This window comes from Crocuta crocuta, unplaced genomic scaffold (assembly GCF_008692635.1).
Source record: "Crocuta crocuta isolate KB4526 unplaced genomic scaffold, BGI_CrCroc_1.0 scaffold3, whole genome shotgun sequence".
Lineage (NCBI taxonomy): Eukaryota > Metazoa > Chordata > Mammalia > Carnivora > Hyaenidae > Crocuta > Crocuta crocuta.
This window is the reverse complement of record NW_027529934.1, coordinates 15,071,540-15,091,037: the sequence shown is the minus strand read 5'-3', so window position 1 is coordinate 15,091,037 and position 19,498 is coordinate 15,071,540. Positions and strand designations below refer to the sequence as shown.

The 19,498-nt window shown below is 40.4% G+C and overlaps 1 protein-coding gene across 2 annotated transcripts in view; it reads left to right on the top strand.

The window, feature by feature from the left end:
• PAPPA2 (pappalysin 2) overlaps nt 1-19,498 on the top strand; it is a 268,752-nt gene that overhangs the window by 210,257 nt on the left and 38,997 nt on the right. For both annotated transcript variants that reach the window (XM_077763320.1, XM_077763319.1), the window contains 3 exons: nt 4,998-5,166; nt 6,554-6,689; nt 8,368-8,477. In XM_077763320.1, coding sequence (XP_077619446.1) covers nt 4,998-5,166; nt 6,554-6,689; nt 8,368-8,477 — 415 coding nt within the window. The remainder of the gene's footprint in view (nt 1-4,997; nt 5,167-6,553; nt 6,690-8,367; nt 8,478-19,498) is intronic.

Genomic DNA, 19,498 nt, shown 5'->3' with positions numbered 1-19,498 from the left:
GTGAAAAGCCAAAAGCTTTTCTCTAAGATTAGGAACAAGGCAAGGATTCCCACTCTTGCCACTTTTATTAATGTAGTTTTGGAAGTCCTAGCCATAGCAAGTAGGCAAGAAAAAGAAATAAAAGATATCCAAATTAGAAATAAACGAAACTATTTCTGTAGTTGATATGATATGATATGATACAATCATATCAACTGTCTGTAGATGATATGATATAATACAGAGAAAACCCTAAAGACTCCATACACACACAAAAAAATTGTTATAGCTAATAAATGAGCTCAGTAAAATTGCACTTCTTAGTTCAGTGAAGAGCTAATAAACGAATTCCAGTGAAATTGTTTCTATACACTAATAAAAAACTACCACAGAAATTAAGAAAACAACCCCATCTACCATTGCACTGAAAAAAAAAATACCTAGGAATAAATTTAACCAAAGAGGTAAAAAGACATATGTACTGAAAACTCAAAGACATTGATGAAAGAAATTGAAGAAGACAAAAATAAATGGAAAGGTATTCCATACTTTTGGATTAGAAGAATTAATAATATTAAAATATCTATACTACTCAAAGCAATCTACAGATTCACTGCAATCCCCATTAAAATTCCAGTAGTGTTTTTCACAGAACTAGAACAAACAGTTCTAAAATTTGTATAGGGCCATAGAAGACCCTGAATAGCCAAAGCAATCTTGAGAAAGAACAAAACTGGAGGTATCACACTCCCTGATTTCAAACTATACTACAAAGCTATGGTAATCAAAACAATATAGTGTTATTATAAAAACAGACATATCAATCATTGGAAAAGAATAGAGAGCCCAGCAATAAACTCACACAAATATGGTCAATTAACTTATGACAAAGGAGCCAGGAACATTCAGTGGGAAAAGGACAGTCTCTTTAATGAATACTTTTGGGAAAAACTGGTCAGCCATATCCAAAACAGTGAAACTAGACCATTGTCTTATACTCTACAGAAAAATTGCCCCCAGATGGATCAAGGACTTGAATGTAAGACCTGAAACCATAAAACTCCTAGAAGAAAACATAAAATGTAAGCTCCTCAGCATTGGTCTTGGCATTGAATTTTTAGATTTGATTCTAAAATCAAAGGCAACAACAAAAATAAACAAGTGAGACTACATCAAACTAAAAAGCTTCTTCACAGCAAAGGAAACCAACAAAAGGAAAAGGCAACCTGCTGAATGGGAGAAGATGTGTGCAAATCCTATAATCAATAAGGGGTTAATATCCAAAATTTATAAAGAACTCAAACAACTCAGTAGCAAAAAAAACAAAAACAAAAACAAAAAAAAAACCCCACAAACAACCCCATTAAAAATAGACATTTTTCCAAAGAAGACATACAGATGGCCAACAGGCACATGAAAAGATGTTCAAAATCACTAATGATCAGGGAAATACAAATCAAAACCACAGGGACATATCCTTTCAAATCTGTTAGAGTGGATATTATCAAAAAGACAAGAAATAGCAAGTGTTGAAGAGGATATGGAGAAAAGGGAACCCTTGTACATGGTTGGTGTGAATGTAAATTAGCGCAGCCTCTATGGAAAACAGTATGGAGGAGCCCCAAAAAATCAAGAATAGAACTACAGTGTGATCCAGCTATTTCATGTCTGGGTATTTATTTAAAAAAAAAATCCATAAATTTGAAGGGATGTATGCACCCCTATGTTCATTGAAGCATTATTTACAATAGCCAAGATATGGAAACACCCAAGTGTCTGTCAATGGATGAACAAATGAGGAAATGTCATGTATATACACAATGGAATACTACTCAGTTATTAAAAAGAAGAAAATCTGGGTGACTCAGTCAGTTAAGGGTCTGGCTCCTGATTTTGGCTCAGGTCATAATCTCACTGTTTATGGGATCAAGCCCTGAGTTGGGCTCCACATTGTAAGTGTAGAGCTTGCTTGGGATTCTCTCTCTCCCTGTCTCTCTGCCCCTTCTCCATGCATGTTCTCTCTCTCTCTCTTTCACTCTCTAAAAAATAAGTAAATAAACATTTTTTTAAGAGAAGGAAATTTGCCATTTGTGACAATATGGATAGATCTTGAGGGTATTATGCTAAGTGAACAAGTTAGAGAAAGAAAAATAACATATATTTCTCTTATTTGTGGAATCAAAGAACCCAAAACAAATGAAAAAATGAAAGAAAACTCATGGATACAGAGAACAGATGGGTGGTTATCAGAGGGGAAGGGGTCTGGGAGTAAATGAAATGTATGAATGAGATCAATTGCGTGGTAATAGATTGTAACTAGACTTACGGTGATGATCATTTTGCAGTGTAAACAAATATCAAATTATCATGTTGTATATCTGAAACTAACAAATTATATGCGTTTTACTTCATTAAAACAAATGGGTGCCTGGATGACTTAGTTGGCTAAGCATCTGACTCCTGATATCAGCCCTGGTCATGATTTCATGGTTCGTGTGTTCGAGCCCCACATTGGGCTCTGTGCTGTCAGCACAGAGTCTGCTTGGGATTCTCTCTCTCCCTCTCTCTCTCTCTCTCTGCCCTTTCCCCACTTGCTGTCTTTCTCTCTCTCTCTCTCAAAATAAATAAACGTTACAAAAACACTAAGAAACACTCTTTCACTTGTTTCTAAGAGGATATTGTTTAAATGTTAAACTATTAAAATGTATTTAAATTCTTTAAAATCAAATGCATTCTGTGCTGTAGGGCTAATTACTTAACATTTCTGAGTATGTTTCTTTATCTATGAAGTAAGAATAATACTATTCCATGAGGAGTATTCTTATCATTCAGTGTTACCATGTGTACTGTGCTCTGCAGTATACCTAATTAATACACTGTGAGTTTTGGTTAAATTTTTCAACTTGGAAAATACTTAACTAATGCCTACTGTAGCCAGATACCATTTAGGAATTATTATTAGGAATAAAAAACAAGAATAATATACAATCCTTGCTTTCAGGAAGTTTCCAATTTACTGGAAAAGAAAGACATGTACACATTTATAAAACAATGTGGTATTTTACTAGTGTAACATTAGAACACTGGGCAAACCCACTGGAGGCATTGTATAACAGTACGACAGTCATTAAAACTTGGTGTATTTGAATTTAAAAAGAGCATCATGACCCTGTAAAATAATAATTTAGAGCTACCATATGGTTGAGTCAATGACCAATGGATTATTTCTATCTTAGAATCACAAGGATGTAGCCAGGATTGTTCTGAATCAGAAGTGGATGCATTAAACCAGCAACATGGAAAACACCTTCAAATTGGTAGTGAGTCAGAAGGGAAATTGAATGGAATTCACACTATCAAGACCTAATTCTGTTGACTGTGGTTTACCTCAAACCAGTCTCTCTGGTTGGAGGCCAAGGTCATGCATGAGAAGGAGGAGCAGTTCTTTCAGGCCAGGGTTGAGTCATGCCCACTCTGATAATCTGACAAAAGCTGTGAATTCTTTCCAAGGAAATGATGGACTCGTAAACAAATAAAATGGCCGTCGTAATCTCTAGTGAGGTTCTGGCCTTTCTGAAGTTCAAGATAAGAGCCTCTGTTTTAAAAGAAAATCTGTATGCTGTATCTTCTCCCCTCTCTGGGGAACTAGGAAATAGTGGCAACTTCATCAATTGTATTAACATATGAACACTGATAGTCCCAAATCACTTCAAATCACACTGAGTTTGTGATAACTTTTTCTTTCTTTCATCCTACCTGGCATCTCCCAGTGCACTTAGGATTGAGACTTCTCCAAGATGAAAGGCTTAAATAAAACCCAGCTGTAAACAATCTAGACCCTGAACTCATACTTATCAAACTCTCTTGAGAGTAATATGTCAAATATTACAAGCATACCTTGTATTGTGTTTTGCTTTATTGTGCTTTGAAGATACTGCAGTTTTGTACAAATAGAAGCTCTGTGGCAACCCCACACTGAGCAGGTCGGTAGGCACCATTTTTCCAACAGCATTTACTCATCTCATGTCTCTGTGTCATGTCTTGGTAATTCTCACACTATCATAGACTTTTTTCATTATTATTGTATTTGTTATGGTGATCTGTAATCAGTGATCTTTGATGTTTTTATTGTAATCATTTTGGCACACCATGAACCACACCCATATAAGACAGCAAACTTAACTTATAAATGTCATGTGTTCTGACTGCTTCACTGTCTGTCTGTTCCCCTGTCCCTCTCCCTCTCCTTGGGCCTCTGAATACAGAGACACAATAAAACTAGAATTAGGCCAATTAATAACCCCACAATGTTCTCTGAGTGTTTCTGTAAGAGGAAGAGTCACATGTATCTCCCTTTATTTTTATTTTATTTTAAAAAATGTTTAATGTTTATTTTTGAGAGAGAGAGAGAGAGAGAGAAACTGTGTGCAAGTGGGAGAGGGGCAGAGAGAGTGACACACACAGAATCTGAAGCAGCCTCAGGCTCTGAACTGTCAGCAGAGAGCCTGAGGTGGGGCCACAATTCAGAAACTATGAGATCATGACCTGAGCTGAAGTCAGACGCATTGCTGACTGAGCCACCCAGGTGCCCCACACATATCTCGCTTTAAGTCAAAATCTAGATATGATTAAGGTTTCATTGTTCTTTCAGACATAATGCTATTGCACACGTCATAGTGTAAGCATAGGTTTGATATACACTGGAGACCAAAAAAACTCACTTGACTCACTTTATTGAGATAGCTGCTTTATTGTCGTGGTCTGGAGCCAAACCTGCCACATCTCCAAGATATGTCTGTACTATATAGGAGCCATTGCTATCACTGCTACTACGTGGATACTACTATTTTTCCTTCTGTGACTTGGAAATTAGCCTGGAGAGGTAGGACCTTTCACTAACCAGAACCAACTGCTCCTGCCTGTTTGCTAGTCCTTATATTTTATTAGTAAGAATTCAGTCTTCTCCTGTGACCTCCTTGTGGGAATCTAATGGGCTATTCTGTTTCATGTCTCATCAGCAATTTCCTGAAGATACAGTGCCTGGAGGGGGGCATCTGGGAACAAGGCACCTGCATCCCAGTGGTGTGTGAGCCCCCTTCTCCTGTCTTTGAAGGCATGTATGAATGTACCAATGGCTTTGAGCTCAACAGCCAGTGTGTGCTCAACTGTAACCAGGAAAGTGGAAGGGTAAGATGACTTGAACTTGCTTTTGGAGTAGGCCATGCTCTAATCTCGATGACCCATCCAAGAACATTCACTAGAAATGATCTACATGAATCCCAACAGGCAGGGCCTTACTAAGTTGGGATTCTACCAGTGGTGTTGATATTATTTCATAAAGAATTCAGAAGATACCATGGTTTTGGAATAGTTTCTCTTGAGTTTAGAACTTCTTGGATAAAAGGAAAAACCTGATGGGTTGGGTACCTGGGTAAATTCCAGAAATGCTGTGATTTTGATTTGGCAATCTGGTTTCCTCCCATAACCTCACTATGAAAGCTGGTATCATGTTTTTCAATAGTACAGAGTCCTAGAACAGAAACACAAATTCCTCAGCAACGGCAAGGCTAAAAGTACTGCTTGACTACCATTCCCTAAGATTTTGGCACAAGAGGTCTCAAATGAAAACCACAGTCTTATCGTGGTTACGTGATTAAAATCAATTTCAGTTTTGAACCTTTTCAAGTACCACACGCATACATGAGGCAGGAAGTTAAGCAGACTTCCTAGGCAGAGATCAATGACCTTGACTGCTCTCCTGGCCCATGTCTATCTCAATGTCCAGCACTCCAAGGTAAGCACTGCTGGACAAATGTGGAAAGAATATGCCATGAAATGAAACCCCTGAGAAATCAAACACATCCGTTTGTGCTGATTGTTTAAGGCCTAAGGGAGTTGGCACTGGATGAAGGGAGAGTATCTACAATTCTAAAATCTTGCTTTCTTGGGTTTTGTGCGTTGGTGCTATTTTCTCTGTGATCTGCATATAGTATACTTTGTGATTATCGGGGATGTGGAGCCAAAAGTTACACAAACCAGCACACATATGGAGAGAGGGAATAAAACTTTGGTGAGATCAAAGCAGCTGCGATGTGTCCATTCAAGCAGAAAGGCAAAAACACCTTCATAAAAATTATGAATTGGCTTTACTGGATCACACTCCTCTTGAAAAAAATGCTGACATTTGCTGCAAGCAGCATTTGTGTGATAGTATGGATGAATCGATGCAAAACAACACCATCTGTGAAAAAAATTCCAAAAATATCTATGAATATGTGGGCTATAGCTGACAGCTCACTGAATCCTTCTATCCAAAGAAAACACATTGTTAATAAATTTGATTAATGACAAAATTGTTCATGATTTCCTCATGCCAAAATGGGAAGAAAAAATTGTCTTTTCTTATTTTTTATTCTTATCTTCTGGTCAGTAACAACCTGGTTTATTACCTCAATCATGTCTTTTAGTCCAGGTTCTAAAAGTTGGAGAATGCTACCATTTAATCGGGCCTCTTTTACCCCTTTGTTCTAAATAAAATTAACAAGAATGGAAGTGTTTACTTTTGATATTGTAGGCTCCCATCCTCTGCACTAAGGAGGGACTGTGGACTGAGGAGTTCAAGTTGTGCGAGAACCTGCAAGGGGAGTGCCCAGCACCCCCATCGGAGCTGAATTTTGTGGAGTACAAGTGTGAACAGGGATACGGGATCGGTAAGTTTGGGATGAGGTGCTGAATTCCGCTCCCAAAGAATCCTTTCATTAAGCCTGACTGGATTTGAGTCAGATTCATTGTTCTCTCTCAGGGATGGATGGAAATGCAAGTTGACTCTTAGCTGCTTCAGTAAAAATGAAATGTATGGCAAACTGGTTCACTTTACCCTTCCACACGTGTTCACGTTGGTGCTGCTGAGCTAGTTGCAGAGTGTCTGGTCATGTTACCCACTTCGCTGCAGGCAGAGAGTGGGTTGATTTGTGGCAGCAGTTGAATTGTAGCCACACACCACGCAAGTCCTGAGTCCCTTCTCCATTCTTTCTGCGCTTGTCCCTGATGCAAGGAGTTCTCTCCTGAAAGGGACTGGTTAGAGATTGCATTTGCTTGCGTTGCCCTTTGGCCATTCTTTTCTCTACAGAGGACCAGACTCCAGAGCCTCTGGGCAACTTCTAAATCAAGTCATTGCAATTAAAGGTCTCTGTGGTCAGAGCTAATTTATAGAGATGTTGATTCAACTTTGCCCTGGCTGGACCTATGCATCGTAGAAAAGAGATGCTATTTGTAGAAAGCCTTGTAAGGTTAACCCTGAATTCTGAACTGCATAAGCAAGGAGGGATTTTATGTCATTCTAACTGTGTAATGCCAATGGGTAGAATTTGAGTGAATGAGAAAGCTCATTAGTTTCTGAGATGGTACTTTACCATCCTCCGGCTGCTCTTTGCACCTGGATATCTTGGTAGTAGGGTGCCCAGACTGGGCCTCTTGAATGGTATTTCATGAGCAAATTCTCATCTCCCCACACTCTGAATTTCTGCATTATAATGCCATGCACTCACATACATAAAACTCTTAAGAGTCCTGGAGCATTTTGAGTTATTTCACAAGTTTGCAAAAAACATAGAAATAGAGGTAGCAAGTGCTGCAAAGAAACTTGCAGACGAGCAGATCTATTGATGAGGAAACGGAACCCTGGGAGCGTGCCGTCTTTGAATCGAATTTTAGAAGACACTTGGACCCATATACAAGGGAGTGGAGCAAGATTTCCCTTCAGGAGGCTAACACGTGACCAAAATCTCTGCTTCTAATTTCCTGTCGCTTCCTCTTAATCACATAGGTTTCTTGGCTGCAAGCGTGTGGCCATCAGCCGGGCAACAGACGTTTAAATCTGCCTTCATCATTCCTGGGCCATTTTCCCCCCACCAGCTGGGACATTTCTTAGGTAGTGGCTGCTGTAATTATAAGCCTTCCAGAGATCATATAAGCAGGGAAATAGTAATGTACTAAAAGGCATTGGCCAATCAAGATTGTCATTGGCTGGCCAGAGTCCTAGAGTAGGGTCTTGGTAGTCCAGGAGCTAGACCAGGAGTTAAACTTTTAATTGCCGGATCTTGCAGGAGTTCAGAGATTCCAGAGCAGAGGCTGTTCTGGGCCAGAAAGAGGACTGGGCATTGGGTCAAGGGGAGATCCCTTGGAGCAGTGACCTCTGTAGCCATTAGTGCAGAAGACTCTCTACAGGTACATGGTAGATGAATTTGGCTCTGCCTATAACCATGATTATGTGGTGGCCCATCACATAGAAATGAATTGCTCTTAAGAAGTCAAAGCTGTTGATTCCAGGATGAAAAAGACAGAGATCTAAGAAGTTCAAGTCTCTGTTGTAAATTTCTGTCCCTCCAGGTGCTGTGTGTTCCCCATCATGTGTGATTCCCCCAAGTGATCCTGTAATTCTGCCTGAGAACGTCACTGCTGACACTCTGGAGCACTGGATGGAACCTGTCAAAGTCCAGGTGAGGAAAGGGACGTTTTTATGTGCCACAGATGTAAGATGACTGAGAAATTCACAACTGACAGTGTATTCCCTGAAGTAATTTCTGAGGCTTTCCAAGCATCTTTAAAGCATGGCTCATTCCTAGAGAGGAACATTCAAACCCAGGAGGACAAGAGAGGACATTTGGGAAAAGGATGGCCCCTCTCCAAAAGACAGTTTAAAAGCTAATCTAGAAGGAGGACTTGAAGACATAGAGAACGGTAATTCAGGAAAGGAGATTGAAAGAGAAAATCACTGCCACTGAAAAATAGGACAGGAAGACTTTGAGGAAGCCAAAGAAATGAATAAAGATGAAAGAAAGGTGGAGAGGGGTCGCCTAGGTGGCTCAGTTGGTTAAGCATCCAGCTTTGGCTCAGGTCATGATCTCACGGTTTGTGGGGTCGAGCCCCACGTCAGCCTATGTGCTGACAGCTAGCTCAGAGCCTGGGGCCTGCTTCAGATTCTGTGTCTCCCTCTCTCTCTGACCCTCCCCTGCTCACGCTGTCTCTCTCTCTGTCTCAGAAATAAAACATTAAAAAATTTTATTTTATTTTATTTTATTTATTTATTTATTTATTGAGAGAGAGAGACAGCATGAGCAGGGAAGAGTCAGAGAGAGAGGGAGACACAGAATCTGAAACAGGCCCCAGGCTCTGAGCTAGCTGTCAGCACAGAGCCTGATATGGGGCTCAAACCCACGAACCTTGAGATCGTGACCTGAGCTGAAGTCGGACACTTAACCGACTGAACCACCCAGGCGCCCCAAAACATTAAAAATCAAAAAAAAAAAAAAAAGAAAGAAAGAAGGGTAGAGAGGGAAGAATGCCTTGGAAGAGATGGAGATGAAACTGGAAATGGGGAAAGAATGATGACAGGGAGTTTGAGGAGAGCTATCTTCCCTGTCTCTGTCCCCACCCTTTCTGAACCCCAAGATCTCCCAGGGCCCTCTGGAGTCCAGTCAGTCATGGGCAGGACCCAGTACATTGACACCCTCTTCTCTGGGCTCTCCATTTGTTTGCATTCTCAGGTGAAACCCCAAAAATGCCCCTCCCTGCTTTTTCTCTCCTCTGGGCCTGGGAGAAGGGCCACTGTCCCCCTGTCTCCTCAGTGCCATTTCCAAACCATCGCCTCCGCCTCCTCCCTGGAGTCACCCACATCTGAATCTAATGACAACGGAGCAAACCACTCATCCTACCCCCCATCTCATTTCTTAAACGTTTTAGCTCCTGGGTCACAGTCATGTTAGCTGATATTCTTGCATGACTCATCGATTTCAGTATCCACACACTTGATCCTCCCAAAACCTCGGTTCTCAGTTCTGTGGCCTCCTCTCTTACAGTGATCACCTTTACCTTTTTGACTTTATCCTCTACACGCTTTCCTTGGCTCACTCTGATCTTGCCACAGTGGCTTCTTGGCTGATTCTTAAACATGCCAGGTATACTCCCACCTCAGGACCTTTGCTCTGCAGTTCCCTCTGCCTAGAATGTTCTTCTCCCGTGTATCTTCATGCCTTGCTCCCTGGATTTCTTTAGAATGTTACTCAAATGTCAGGCTCCTCTTTGACTGTTCTATCTAAAATTTTAACTCACCTAACACTTTCTGTCCCCCTTTCCCTTTTTTACTTTTTTTCTTAGGACTTAACACACTACCAGGCATATTATATATTTTACGTATTTATCTTATTTAGTATCCCTTTCTGCTGCTAGAATAAAAAGTCCAAGGAGGGAGTACTATCTGTTCCATTCACTAATATATTCCCATATCCTAGAACAGTACTTAGTATGTAGTGGGTGCTCAATAAATATCTGAGAGATGAATAAATGAAAAAGAGAAAGAAAAGCTGATACGAGATCAGGATGGAGAAGATCCTGTGGTAAGTTAGTTAGTTCTCCTTAGAATGGGAAGGGTGGGAACAGAAAGACTGGGAGCTTGGTTCCCTTATTTGATTAACAAATGACATCCTTGGAAGGCTGTTCTCCTAGAGTTACCAAGAGATGGTTTCTAGAGATGTACTGCATTTCCTTTGGAAACCATCCTCAGATTGCTTCTTTTTCCTCACAAAATAACTGTGCTATCTCATCAGCAGGGATTTGTGTCAAAGCAAAAGGATCAGGAAAAAATACTCTTAAGTATGACTCAGGAGAGGGGACTGGGAAGAGTGCACCCCTACTAATTCAGTCAGTTATTCATTGAACAATCATTTAGTGGACCTTCCTAATGTGCCCTGGAACTGGGCTAAGTGCAGGGAATGTGGAGATGAAAAAATGATAGTCCTTCTATTTACAAGACTTACAATCTGGCCATGAAAACAGACATTCATAATAATGCAACACAGGAAGTGGTTTGGTTGTGGTAGAAGTGCTGTGGGAACACCCTGGAGGAAGCAACTAATTCTTCTGCTTAGGAGCTTCAGGAAGGATCAAAGGACAAGGAGGCTATTCCTCTGGGTCATAAACCATGTTCAAGAGAGGAATGTTCTAGAGGCTTGGGAATGGTAAGAAGTTCTCTGTGGCTGAAACCAGGGTATGTGTGGTGGTGAGGGAGAGGCAAGATGGATACTAGAAGGGTGAGATAGGGGAGAGAGATGTGGGCAAATTCCTGTGGAGCAGGCCATTGAGCAGGGTGGAGCTCACAAGGAGCCTGGGGGCAACTTGAAGACTGAATTGGGGAGGAGAAAGCCAGAAAACCCCTTGCCTGGTTCTCCCATCCCTGGCCTTCCTAAAATTTCTGTGCCTCTCCCCACAGTCTGTTGTGAAGGCCTAGCTAGAATTGCAATGCCTGAAGGAAGAGCTTTCAATGTTTCATGAAGCTCCAGATGGCCTAGACCTTTTCTTTCAGTCCCTTAAACTCAACTTCCTATGAGGAAAGCCTTCTCTTTCATCACTAGTAGCTCTAAAGGTAGCTCTAAAGGGGGAAAGGCTTAGAACATTTCAGACTCTTCTCTTCCTCTTGAGAAATAACCTGCCTGAGGAACTCTTCTCCACACACTTCACCGTGAAGGCATCCAGTGGGAGCAGTCATAGGGCTCAGGAGGCCAGAGTGCAGACCTTCCAGTGATGGGGGGGTCTCCCACTTCTGCTTTCCAAGTGAAACATTCAAAGAAGAGCCTCTAAGTTGTCTTCATGAAGACAGCAGGGGTGCCAAATGCAGAGACTTTCCTGTTTCCAAACCAGAAAAGGACATCCTCCATTTTTGTTTACATTATATTCCTACTAATTTTTCCAAAGCTGAGAACCTCATAGGTGTCTTATAAACATTGGTGGAATGAGCAAAGCAATTCTTGTAGCACCATTTTCTACTTTGGAAGTAAGTGTCTATTTCCTCATCAGACTTCAAATTTTATAAAATTTCAGCAGCTCTCCATGACTATGTGATTATATGTCCTCACACCCTTGTTATTTTCAAGTTGTCCACCCCAGAGAGAAATGCAGAATATTTTTTTTCTCCTTAAGCCAAACATCAAATGTTATCATCTCTGTCATTGCATTTGTCTTGAGCATGGTCTAGTCAGTAAATCCAGATATTGAAACAAGTTCTCCAGGCATGGTTTTAAGGATGATAGCATCGCATCACAGAAATGTTGGAGACCTTATAATCAAAAATGTGTTAAAAATGGGGCACCTGGGTGGCTCAGTCAGTTAAGTGTCTGACTTTGGCTCAGATCATGATCTCACAATTCGTGGGTTTGAGCCCCACATTGAGCTCTGTGCTGACAGCTCAGAGCCTGGAGCCTGCTTTGGATTCTGTGTCTCCCTCTCTCTCTGCCCCTCCTTCACTCACTCTGTCTCTCTCTGTCTCTCTCAAAAATGAATAAACATTAAAAAATTTTTTAATGTATTAAAAAAAGCTGAGTTTTTACTCATGATCTCTGTTATTCATCAGCTACATAATTTTAGTCAATGTTACTGTTCTGTGCCTCTGTTTCCTTGTATGTAAAATGGACATAATACCATTTCATAAGATGAATATGAGTATCAGATAAGAAATGTGGATAGAACTTAGCTCTGTGCTTGATGCAGAACATTCTTTCTTGATCAGTTTCCATTTTAACTGGAGACAGGTCACTTTTACTCCCCACTGTCTGCTCTTCCCATCTATAATGATACTGCCCTGTTCTTTATGATTTGGGGGTACAACTATACCGATCACAACTTGCATATTGTTAGAGGCACTATTACTTTAGTGGTGCTTTTGAGACTTGTATCCTTTTTCTGTGTGAAAACAAAGTAATTAAATTAGCTTCTTCTAATAATGAGGAGGAAAAATTGAGATAACTCACAAAATGAGCCTCATCCTTAACCTTGTAAGAGTAATTTGTTCCTAAAAAAAAAAAAAATCCAAAGGTCAGAATTTAAAAAACTGAACACAAATGAGGTGCCCAGGTGGCTCAGTTGGTTAAGTGTCCAACTCCTGATTGAGGCTCAGGTCAGGATCTCACAATCATGAGATTGAGCCCATCTCATGTGTGGAACCTGCTTAAGATTCTCTCTCTCTCTCTCTCTCTCTCTCTCTCTCTCCTCTGCTTCTCTGCTGCTTATGTGCACATGCATAAAAAGGAAACAAATTTTAAAATTAAAAAATTGTTTTTCTCTCTCAAGAAATTTAATAAAAAATTGAACATATAATTGATAAAATTTTCTCATGAACCCCCAAGTCAGTATTCGTTATGGCAAAGGAAAAGCCAGAGTTAACCCAGGACTTCACGGGAACTATCACAGAATGACTAAATAAGCTGTCCTTTGGGCATCTCTCAACAATTTCATAGATATAATGAAATAAAGGAGTATCGCTTACAGGAAAAAAAAAAACCTTACCTGGGATGCTGTTTTTCTTTTTAGGATATCAAAACTTTTCCATAACAAAAAAACATGAGAAAGGGGTCCCTGGTAGCACTGGGAATGGGGACAAAGTTATTGTTCTTATGTTCCCAGGTGCTCAGAGATAAGATTATACATTAGCCATGGACGATTTCATGATGTGTGCTATTTTGTGGCACCCAGCAACTCCCAAGGGGCAGGAAAGCGAACTTTGTCCTCATAACTAAGAAGCAAAGCAGTTGTATTAAATGAAACTCTTCATCAAGTAAAATCCTTATAACTTGCATTGAATCATCTTGGCGGGGGACAGGGGTTTCCATATTGTACTCAATCTAAAATTGTGGTGTCCTTAAGAATCACATGGGCAGTTTGTAAAAGGGACAGAGGTGGGTTCACCCCCTTCAGAGAGGCTGGCAACGCCATGGGACACACTTCCTAATTCCACTGTAGTTCTTTCAGAGACCCACTGCTGTTAGAAAATAAAGCACTGACAGCATAAATATCTTAAGTACAAACACGCCTGTTGGGAGCCTGGCTCATTTGTTTAGTAAATGGTGATCTCCTTATTTTGTGCAAATCCCCAGTTCCCATTCTTCAAATACCTTTTTATCTGGCAAGACTAGAGAGCAAATGAATTAAATTGTATCATGTTCTCTAGTCTGCTTCCAATGACTTCATTCTTTGTAATAAAAATGTTATCTTGCATTTGGGTAACACTTTGTTGTTTTCAAAGTTGTATATACATAAAATCTATATTTTTATATACTTATAATTTCATTTTAATCTTATCACAAACTAATAAACTAGGAAAGCAGGATTTTATTACCCTTGTTTTACCAATAAATTTGATGTTGGATGATCTGGCCAAGCTCGCACAGCTAACAAGAAATGGAGAAAGAAATACAATCGACTCGTCTGATTCCAAATCCAATGTGATTTCCTCTGAATCATCCTGTTTGCTAAAGTCATTTCTTCCCCACCTAGTATGTGTTTGGATTAGCAAATAGAAAAGAAGTCACTCCTCTCTCAACCATGAGAACCCCACACTTCTCTTCCTTCTCCATAAAGTCTAACAAAAATCATTTAGAGAGACAGCTCCCTATAAAACTACTATTCCTTATTGGGAAAGAGATTCTTTTTAAAAAACAGATTCTTTTTAAAGAACAATCAAGTATACTCATTAGATACCCGCAATTTACTTGTCTTCGTCTAGGAGGTTCTACTGGTCTTTATTCCTGCAAATGATACCTGACTCCTAGAATAATATACTTTTTGTTAAACGAAGAATTTCTGAGGACTTAGGTAACCTGGGGTTTTGATGAAAAACAGCCCCAAGTAGCAACTGGCATGAAGAAGAGGGAGCTCCTTCTGGGTTCAGATACTCACCCCTCGGTCACTCCTCTCTGTGCATCAGCGAGGGTAAGGATAATATTATCTATCTTGCAGGGCTGTTATAAAAATCAAATATAACACTTTTGAAATGTCTTGCATGGATTTTAGCATATAGTTCTGAATTCAGTGAAAATGAAATTTCACCTCATTTAGTACAGATCTTACCTTTGGAAATTTCCTTCATCTCTGAGCATATATTACCAGCTATCTCTATAAAAAAGAAAGTATCATTCTATAAGTTCTGTACTTGGCTTATTTGTGTGTGTGCATATGTGTATGTAGACAGAATGTATAGATCGTTTGTCTTTTTAGAAAGAATTTAATGTTTATTGTCCAGAGAGAGCAGGGGAGGGGCAGAGAGCGAGGGAGACACAGAATCTGAGGCAGGCTCCAGGCTCTGAGCTGTCAGCACAGAGCCCAACGCGGGGCTAGAACTCATGAATCATGAGATTGTGACCTGAGCCGAACTCAGACACTTCACCACGTGAGCCACTCAGGTGCCCCCTTGTTTGTCCCCTTTACAAATGGGGCTGGGAAGAGAATTAATGACCATTCTTTGTTTCCTCTTTGAATATTGACTCAAGAAGCAACTTCTAACTGCTTTGGTTGTGAGAATGAGAGTAAGGATGAAAATTACTATGACTTGTAAATGTTTCAAGGGCATGCTGACTGTGGGGAACAAGAGGTAAGGAGTTGAAAGGCTCAGATGGGCTTTCTGGGTCTTTTGTTTTTGCAAAAGTGTCTTCCTCCTTCACTTACTACACACAGAGACCTAGACCTTTCTATGGTGGCGACATCCTCAGAGAAATATCCTGGCAGAAAGAGCGGACACCAAACAAAAGGGCTTCTTGGCAGTCAAATAAAGGCCTGCCAGTCAAGGTGACTGAGCAGTGGAATCTGGCAGTTGGGATGCAGGAGACAGCCAAATGCCCAGTCTGGACCATTGCTCACATCCAGAAATAAGATCTTTGGCTCTGCTGCCTCCAGCGCGTCTCGGGCAGGGTCTGGACACCCAACTGTCTGGGGAGCCTGAATTGAGTGTGCTGGAGGAGCTCCCCTCAGACTTTTGCTGGGAGCACTGTGTGCTTTTCTCATCCATGTCCTTCATCATTTTCATTTTTTCCTTCCTTTTTCTTCTTTTCTGTCATTCTATCCCTAAACCGTAAGATTCTGAAAAGTAGGAATGGCGTTGTATTTTCATCCCCAGATCACCTCAGCACATCACTCATTTCATCCATTGCTTGGATGAAGAAAGTGGGTCCTGGCTCCATGGAGCTCATTCTCAAGGCAAACTTTTTGATTTTTCCAGAAGCCTCTGTAAGGTTGAATCTTTATGACTGTCTTTAACCACTGTGTTGAGAGGGTGTTTTATTATGTCTTAAGACATACCATTTAAGTAGGAAAATTAACGTTTTGACTTACGTTGTTAAAGCAGTGGTCCTTCAAGAATCCGATTTCATGGGGAGATGATTTTTTTATACATAATGTAGCAATTGTTTGCATGTAAATGAGCTTTTCTAAATTACACTTGAAAGCATTCCATTCTGAAGTATAAAAACATCCATCATAACATCTCATTTCCTCCATTAGTTTGCTTCATAAATTCATTATGTCACATACTGAACAATGCTTTTCTTTTTCTTTTTTTAGTATATCACAATTAGGAACTAGTGAGGTCCAAACTAATGAGATTTTCCTGTAGTGACATATGTGAGGCTTGCAAAGATTGTCAACACTGCAGGGAATTCCTCCCTCCACTCCCCAGCTCTTCACTATAATTGCTCGAGTCAAAACAAATCTTGTAATTTCTTACTTTGTTTTCCCAAATTGGTCCCCAAAGGATTAATAATTCCTTAAACAAAAACAAAATGTTTTAAGAGGAAGAACGAAGCAGGAAGAGAGAAGGAAGAAATTGCCCTCCAGGAGCCATAGTGTCCGACCAGCTCGTCTCACCCTCCTGTCTGTCTCCCCGTCTCCCCATCATCGCCCTCAGCCCCTGGAGTGTCCTCTTGACGGGCACAATTGTGTAAGAGCTCCAGTGACACTTGGCATACTCCCATCAGCGGTAGAACAAATCCCTCAGATATGAGTCATGAAAAAAGCCTTCTTTTTCATCAGTTTTAAGTATGAAAGTATCATCTGCTTTCAGTTTGAATACCTCTCAAGGCACTGAGTCCAAGACAGTCTTGGAGGACAGGGGGGAAGACCTTGAAAAGCAAACTACAGGGTAATGTGCTACTGTCCAAATAAACGTGCAGAAACAGCGCTGTGTTCTACTTAGGGTTGCACACATTTGTAGTATAAGGCAAACCTGAGCAGCAGCAGAACTTTGTGGGGTGGGGTAATTAGCCCATTCTGTCAACTAACTATTCCTGATAAAAGAAAAACAATTGAGCAATTCTGTGTTAAACCTTAATGTTGGCTTACTATCAGACTTGTGACCTTTACTGAGATATTTAACCAGGCAATAGCCTTCAAGTGCCGTATGACCCTCCTAATAACCCTTAACTTGGTCTTCCTTTCCCTCTTCCCCTTCCTTCCTTCATTCTCTCTGTCTCTCTCTCTCTCTTTCTCTATCTCTGTCTCTGTCTCTCATCTCTCTGTCCCTCTCTCTCTGTCTCTCCCCCCTTCTACTTTCTCTTTGTTCTTCCCATCTTCCTTTTTACCTTTTAAAAACTGTGAAATGGCTGAACCAAGAAGAAATCTTTAAACTGGTTTTCTCATGAATGTTTTCCTTTTGGAAGTCTTTGTTCACAATCAATTCACCTGAGAAGTGGCTAGCTAATAGTATAATAGCAATTGTAATCATACAGAATTGTATAGAAATAATAATTTAAAAATTCAGAAGAGTTGTGGGGTGCTTGGGTGACTCAGTTGGTTAAGTATCTGACTCCCAGTTTTAGCTCAGGTCATGATCTCACAGTTTGTGAGTTCCAGCCCCATATCGGGCTCCATGCTGATAGGACAGAGCTTACTTGGGATTCTCTCTCTCTCTCTCTCTTTCTCTCTCTCCCTCTCTTTCCCTTCCCTGCTCACTTTCTGTCTCTGTCTCTCAAAATAAATAAATAAACTTTAAAAAATTCAGAATAGTTGTTACCAACAGGGAGAAAGGAAGGAGAATGAGGTTGGGGGGATATATATAGAGGACGTCAATTGAATCTCTAGCGACATAAGTTCTGGAAGCAGGTACAGCAAATTAAGATCTGATAAAGCTGAACAGAGGATATAAGAATGTTCTTTCAATTACTTTCTATAGTTTTTCTTTTTTTTAAGTTTGTTTGTTTATTTATTCAGAGAAAAATAGAGAGAGCACAACCAGGGGAGGGCCAGAGAGGGGGAGAGAGAGAATCCCAAGCAGGCCATGCACTGCTAGCAGAGAGCCCGACACGGGGCTCAATCCCACAAACCATGAGATCATGACGTGAGCTGAAATCGAGGGTCAGACGCTCAACTGACTGAGCCACCCAGAGGCCCCATTCCTATAGTTCTTCAGTTGTAATATAGATACTATCATAATTTGTCAGAAATATTCCAGAAAATAAGAAGATCATAGGGAACCGTTAAAAGATAAATTGAGGCATATGAGACATTTTCAGAATTTATTTGAACAAAAATCTGTTTGAATCAGGCAGTGTCAAACCGGAAGTGGGTAGGAGAGCTCCACCAAGAGTTTCTCGGGAGAGACTCTATGGTAGAGGGAAAGGGAAGGAAAGTCAGGAAATTACTGATTGGCTCTAGCTTAAAACCTCCTTGACTCTTTGTGACTGGTTGCCTGTGGGTTTTAGTTTCATAGCCTTGAAGCATTTACAGACTTAGATCCCGGACTGCTTACGTAGTCCACCATGACATCAGAGCCACCTTAGTCTACTAGCTCCCTTGTTGAATTAATTTACCTCACCTTACCAGGAACTAGCCTTTCTCCTTATTTTCCTCCTGTTTCATTCCTGTCTTTCACCTCACCGCCACAAACTTGCCCTTTAAATTTAAGGCCTGAAGTACATTTGAAATTCTCCTCCAATTTTGATCAATAAGTAGTAGTTCAATTAATGGCATATGCATATCTTTCCTTATGGGATGAACAACGCTCATGGGCCAGAAGATAGAGGAGCATCTTGGAGCTCCAACATCGTATTTAGTAGTTGACAGATACTCGTGAAACATCATCTCTAAGTCAGTGAGATAAGATGTATGAGTGGGAGATGGTTCCTATTCTCAAGGATTTTGCAGTCTAGGATGGTCTTAGACCCAGGTACCAGAAGCTATTGCAGTTTTATAGAGATTAAGGAAGATGCCAGTTTGAATTCATCTCATGTCTGAATTATAGAACATTAAAGAATCATTGAGATGGGTATTCTCAATTCTACTATCATGAATTTATTCTACAGATAATAGCTGGACATGTGTGGAATGATTTATACATAGCATTGTTTGTGAGAGCAAAAGACTGTAAATCACCTAAATATCCATCAGTATGGGCCTGGTTAAGTATACGAGGGCTCATACATGCAATGAAATACTCTGTAATCAATAGAATACAACATTCCAGATACTGTAACATGAACCCGGAGAAACCCTATGGAGTGAAATAAAGGCAAGCAAGCAAATAGCAGACCAAAATACAAAATAAAATGATAGAATGTATGTGAGGAAATAATTTCATACATACATGTATGCATATACATAGAGCATCTCTGTAATGAAACAAAACATGGAAAATCAAACTGAGGAACTTGGCTGGTTGGGGATCAGGAGTTTTACACAGGGAGACTGTGCACCCTTTATACATTTT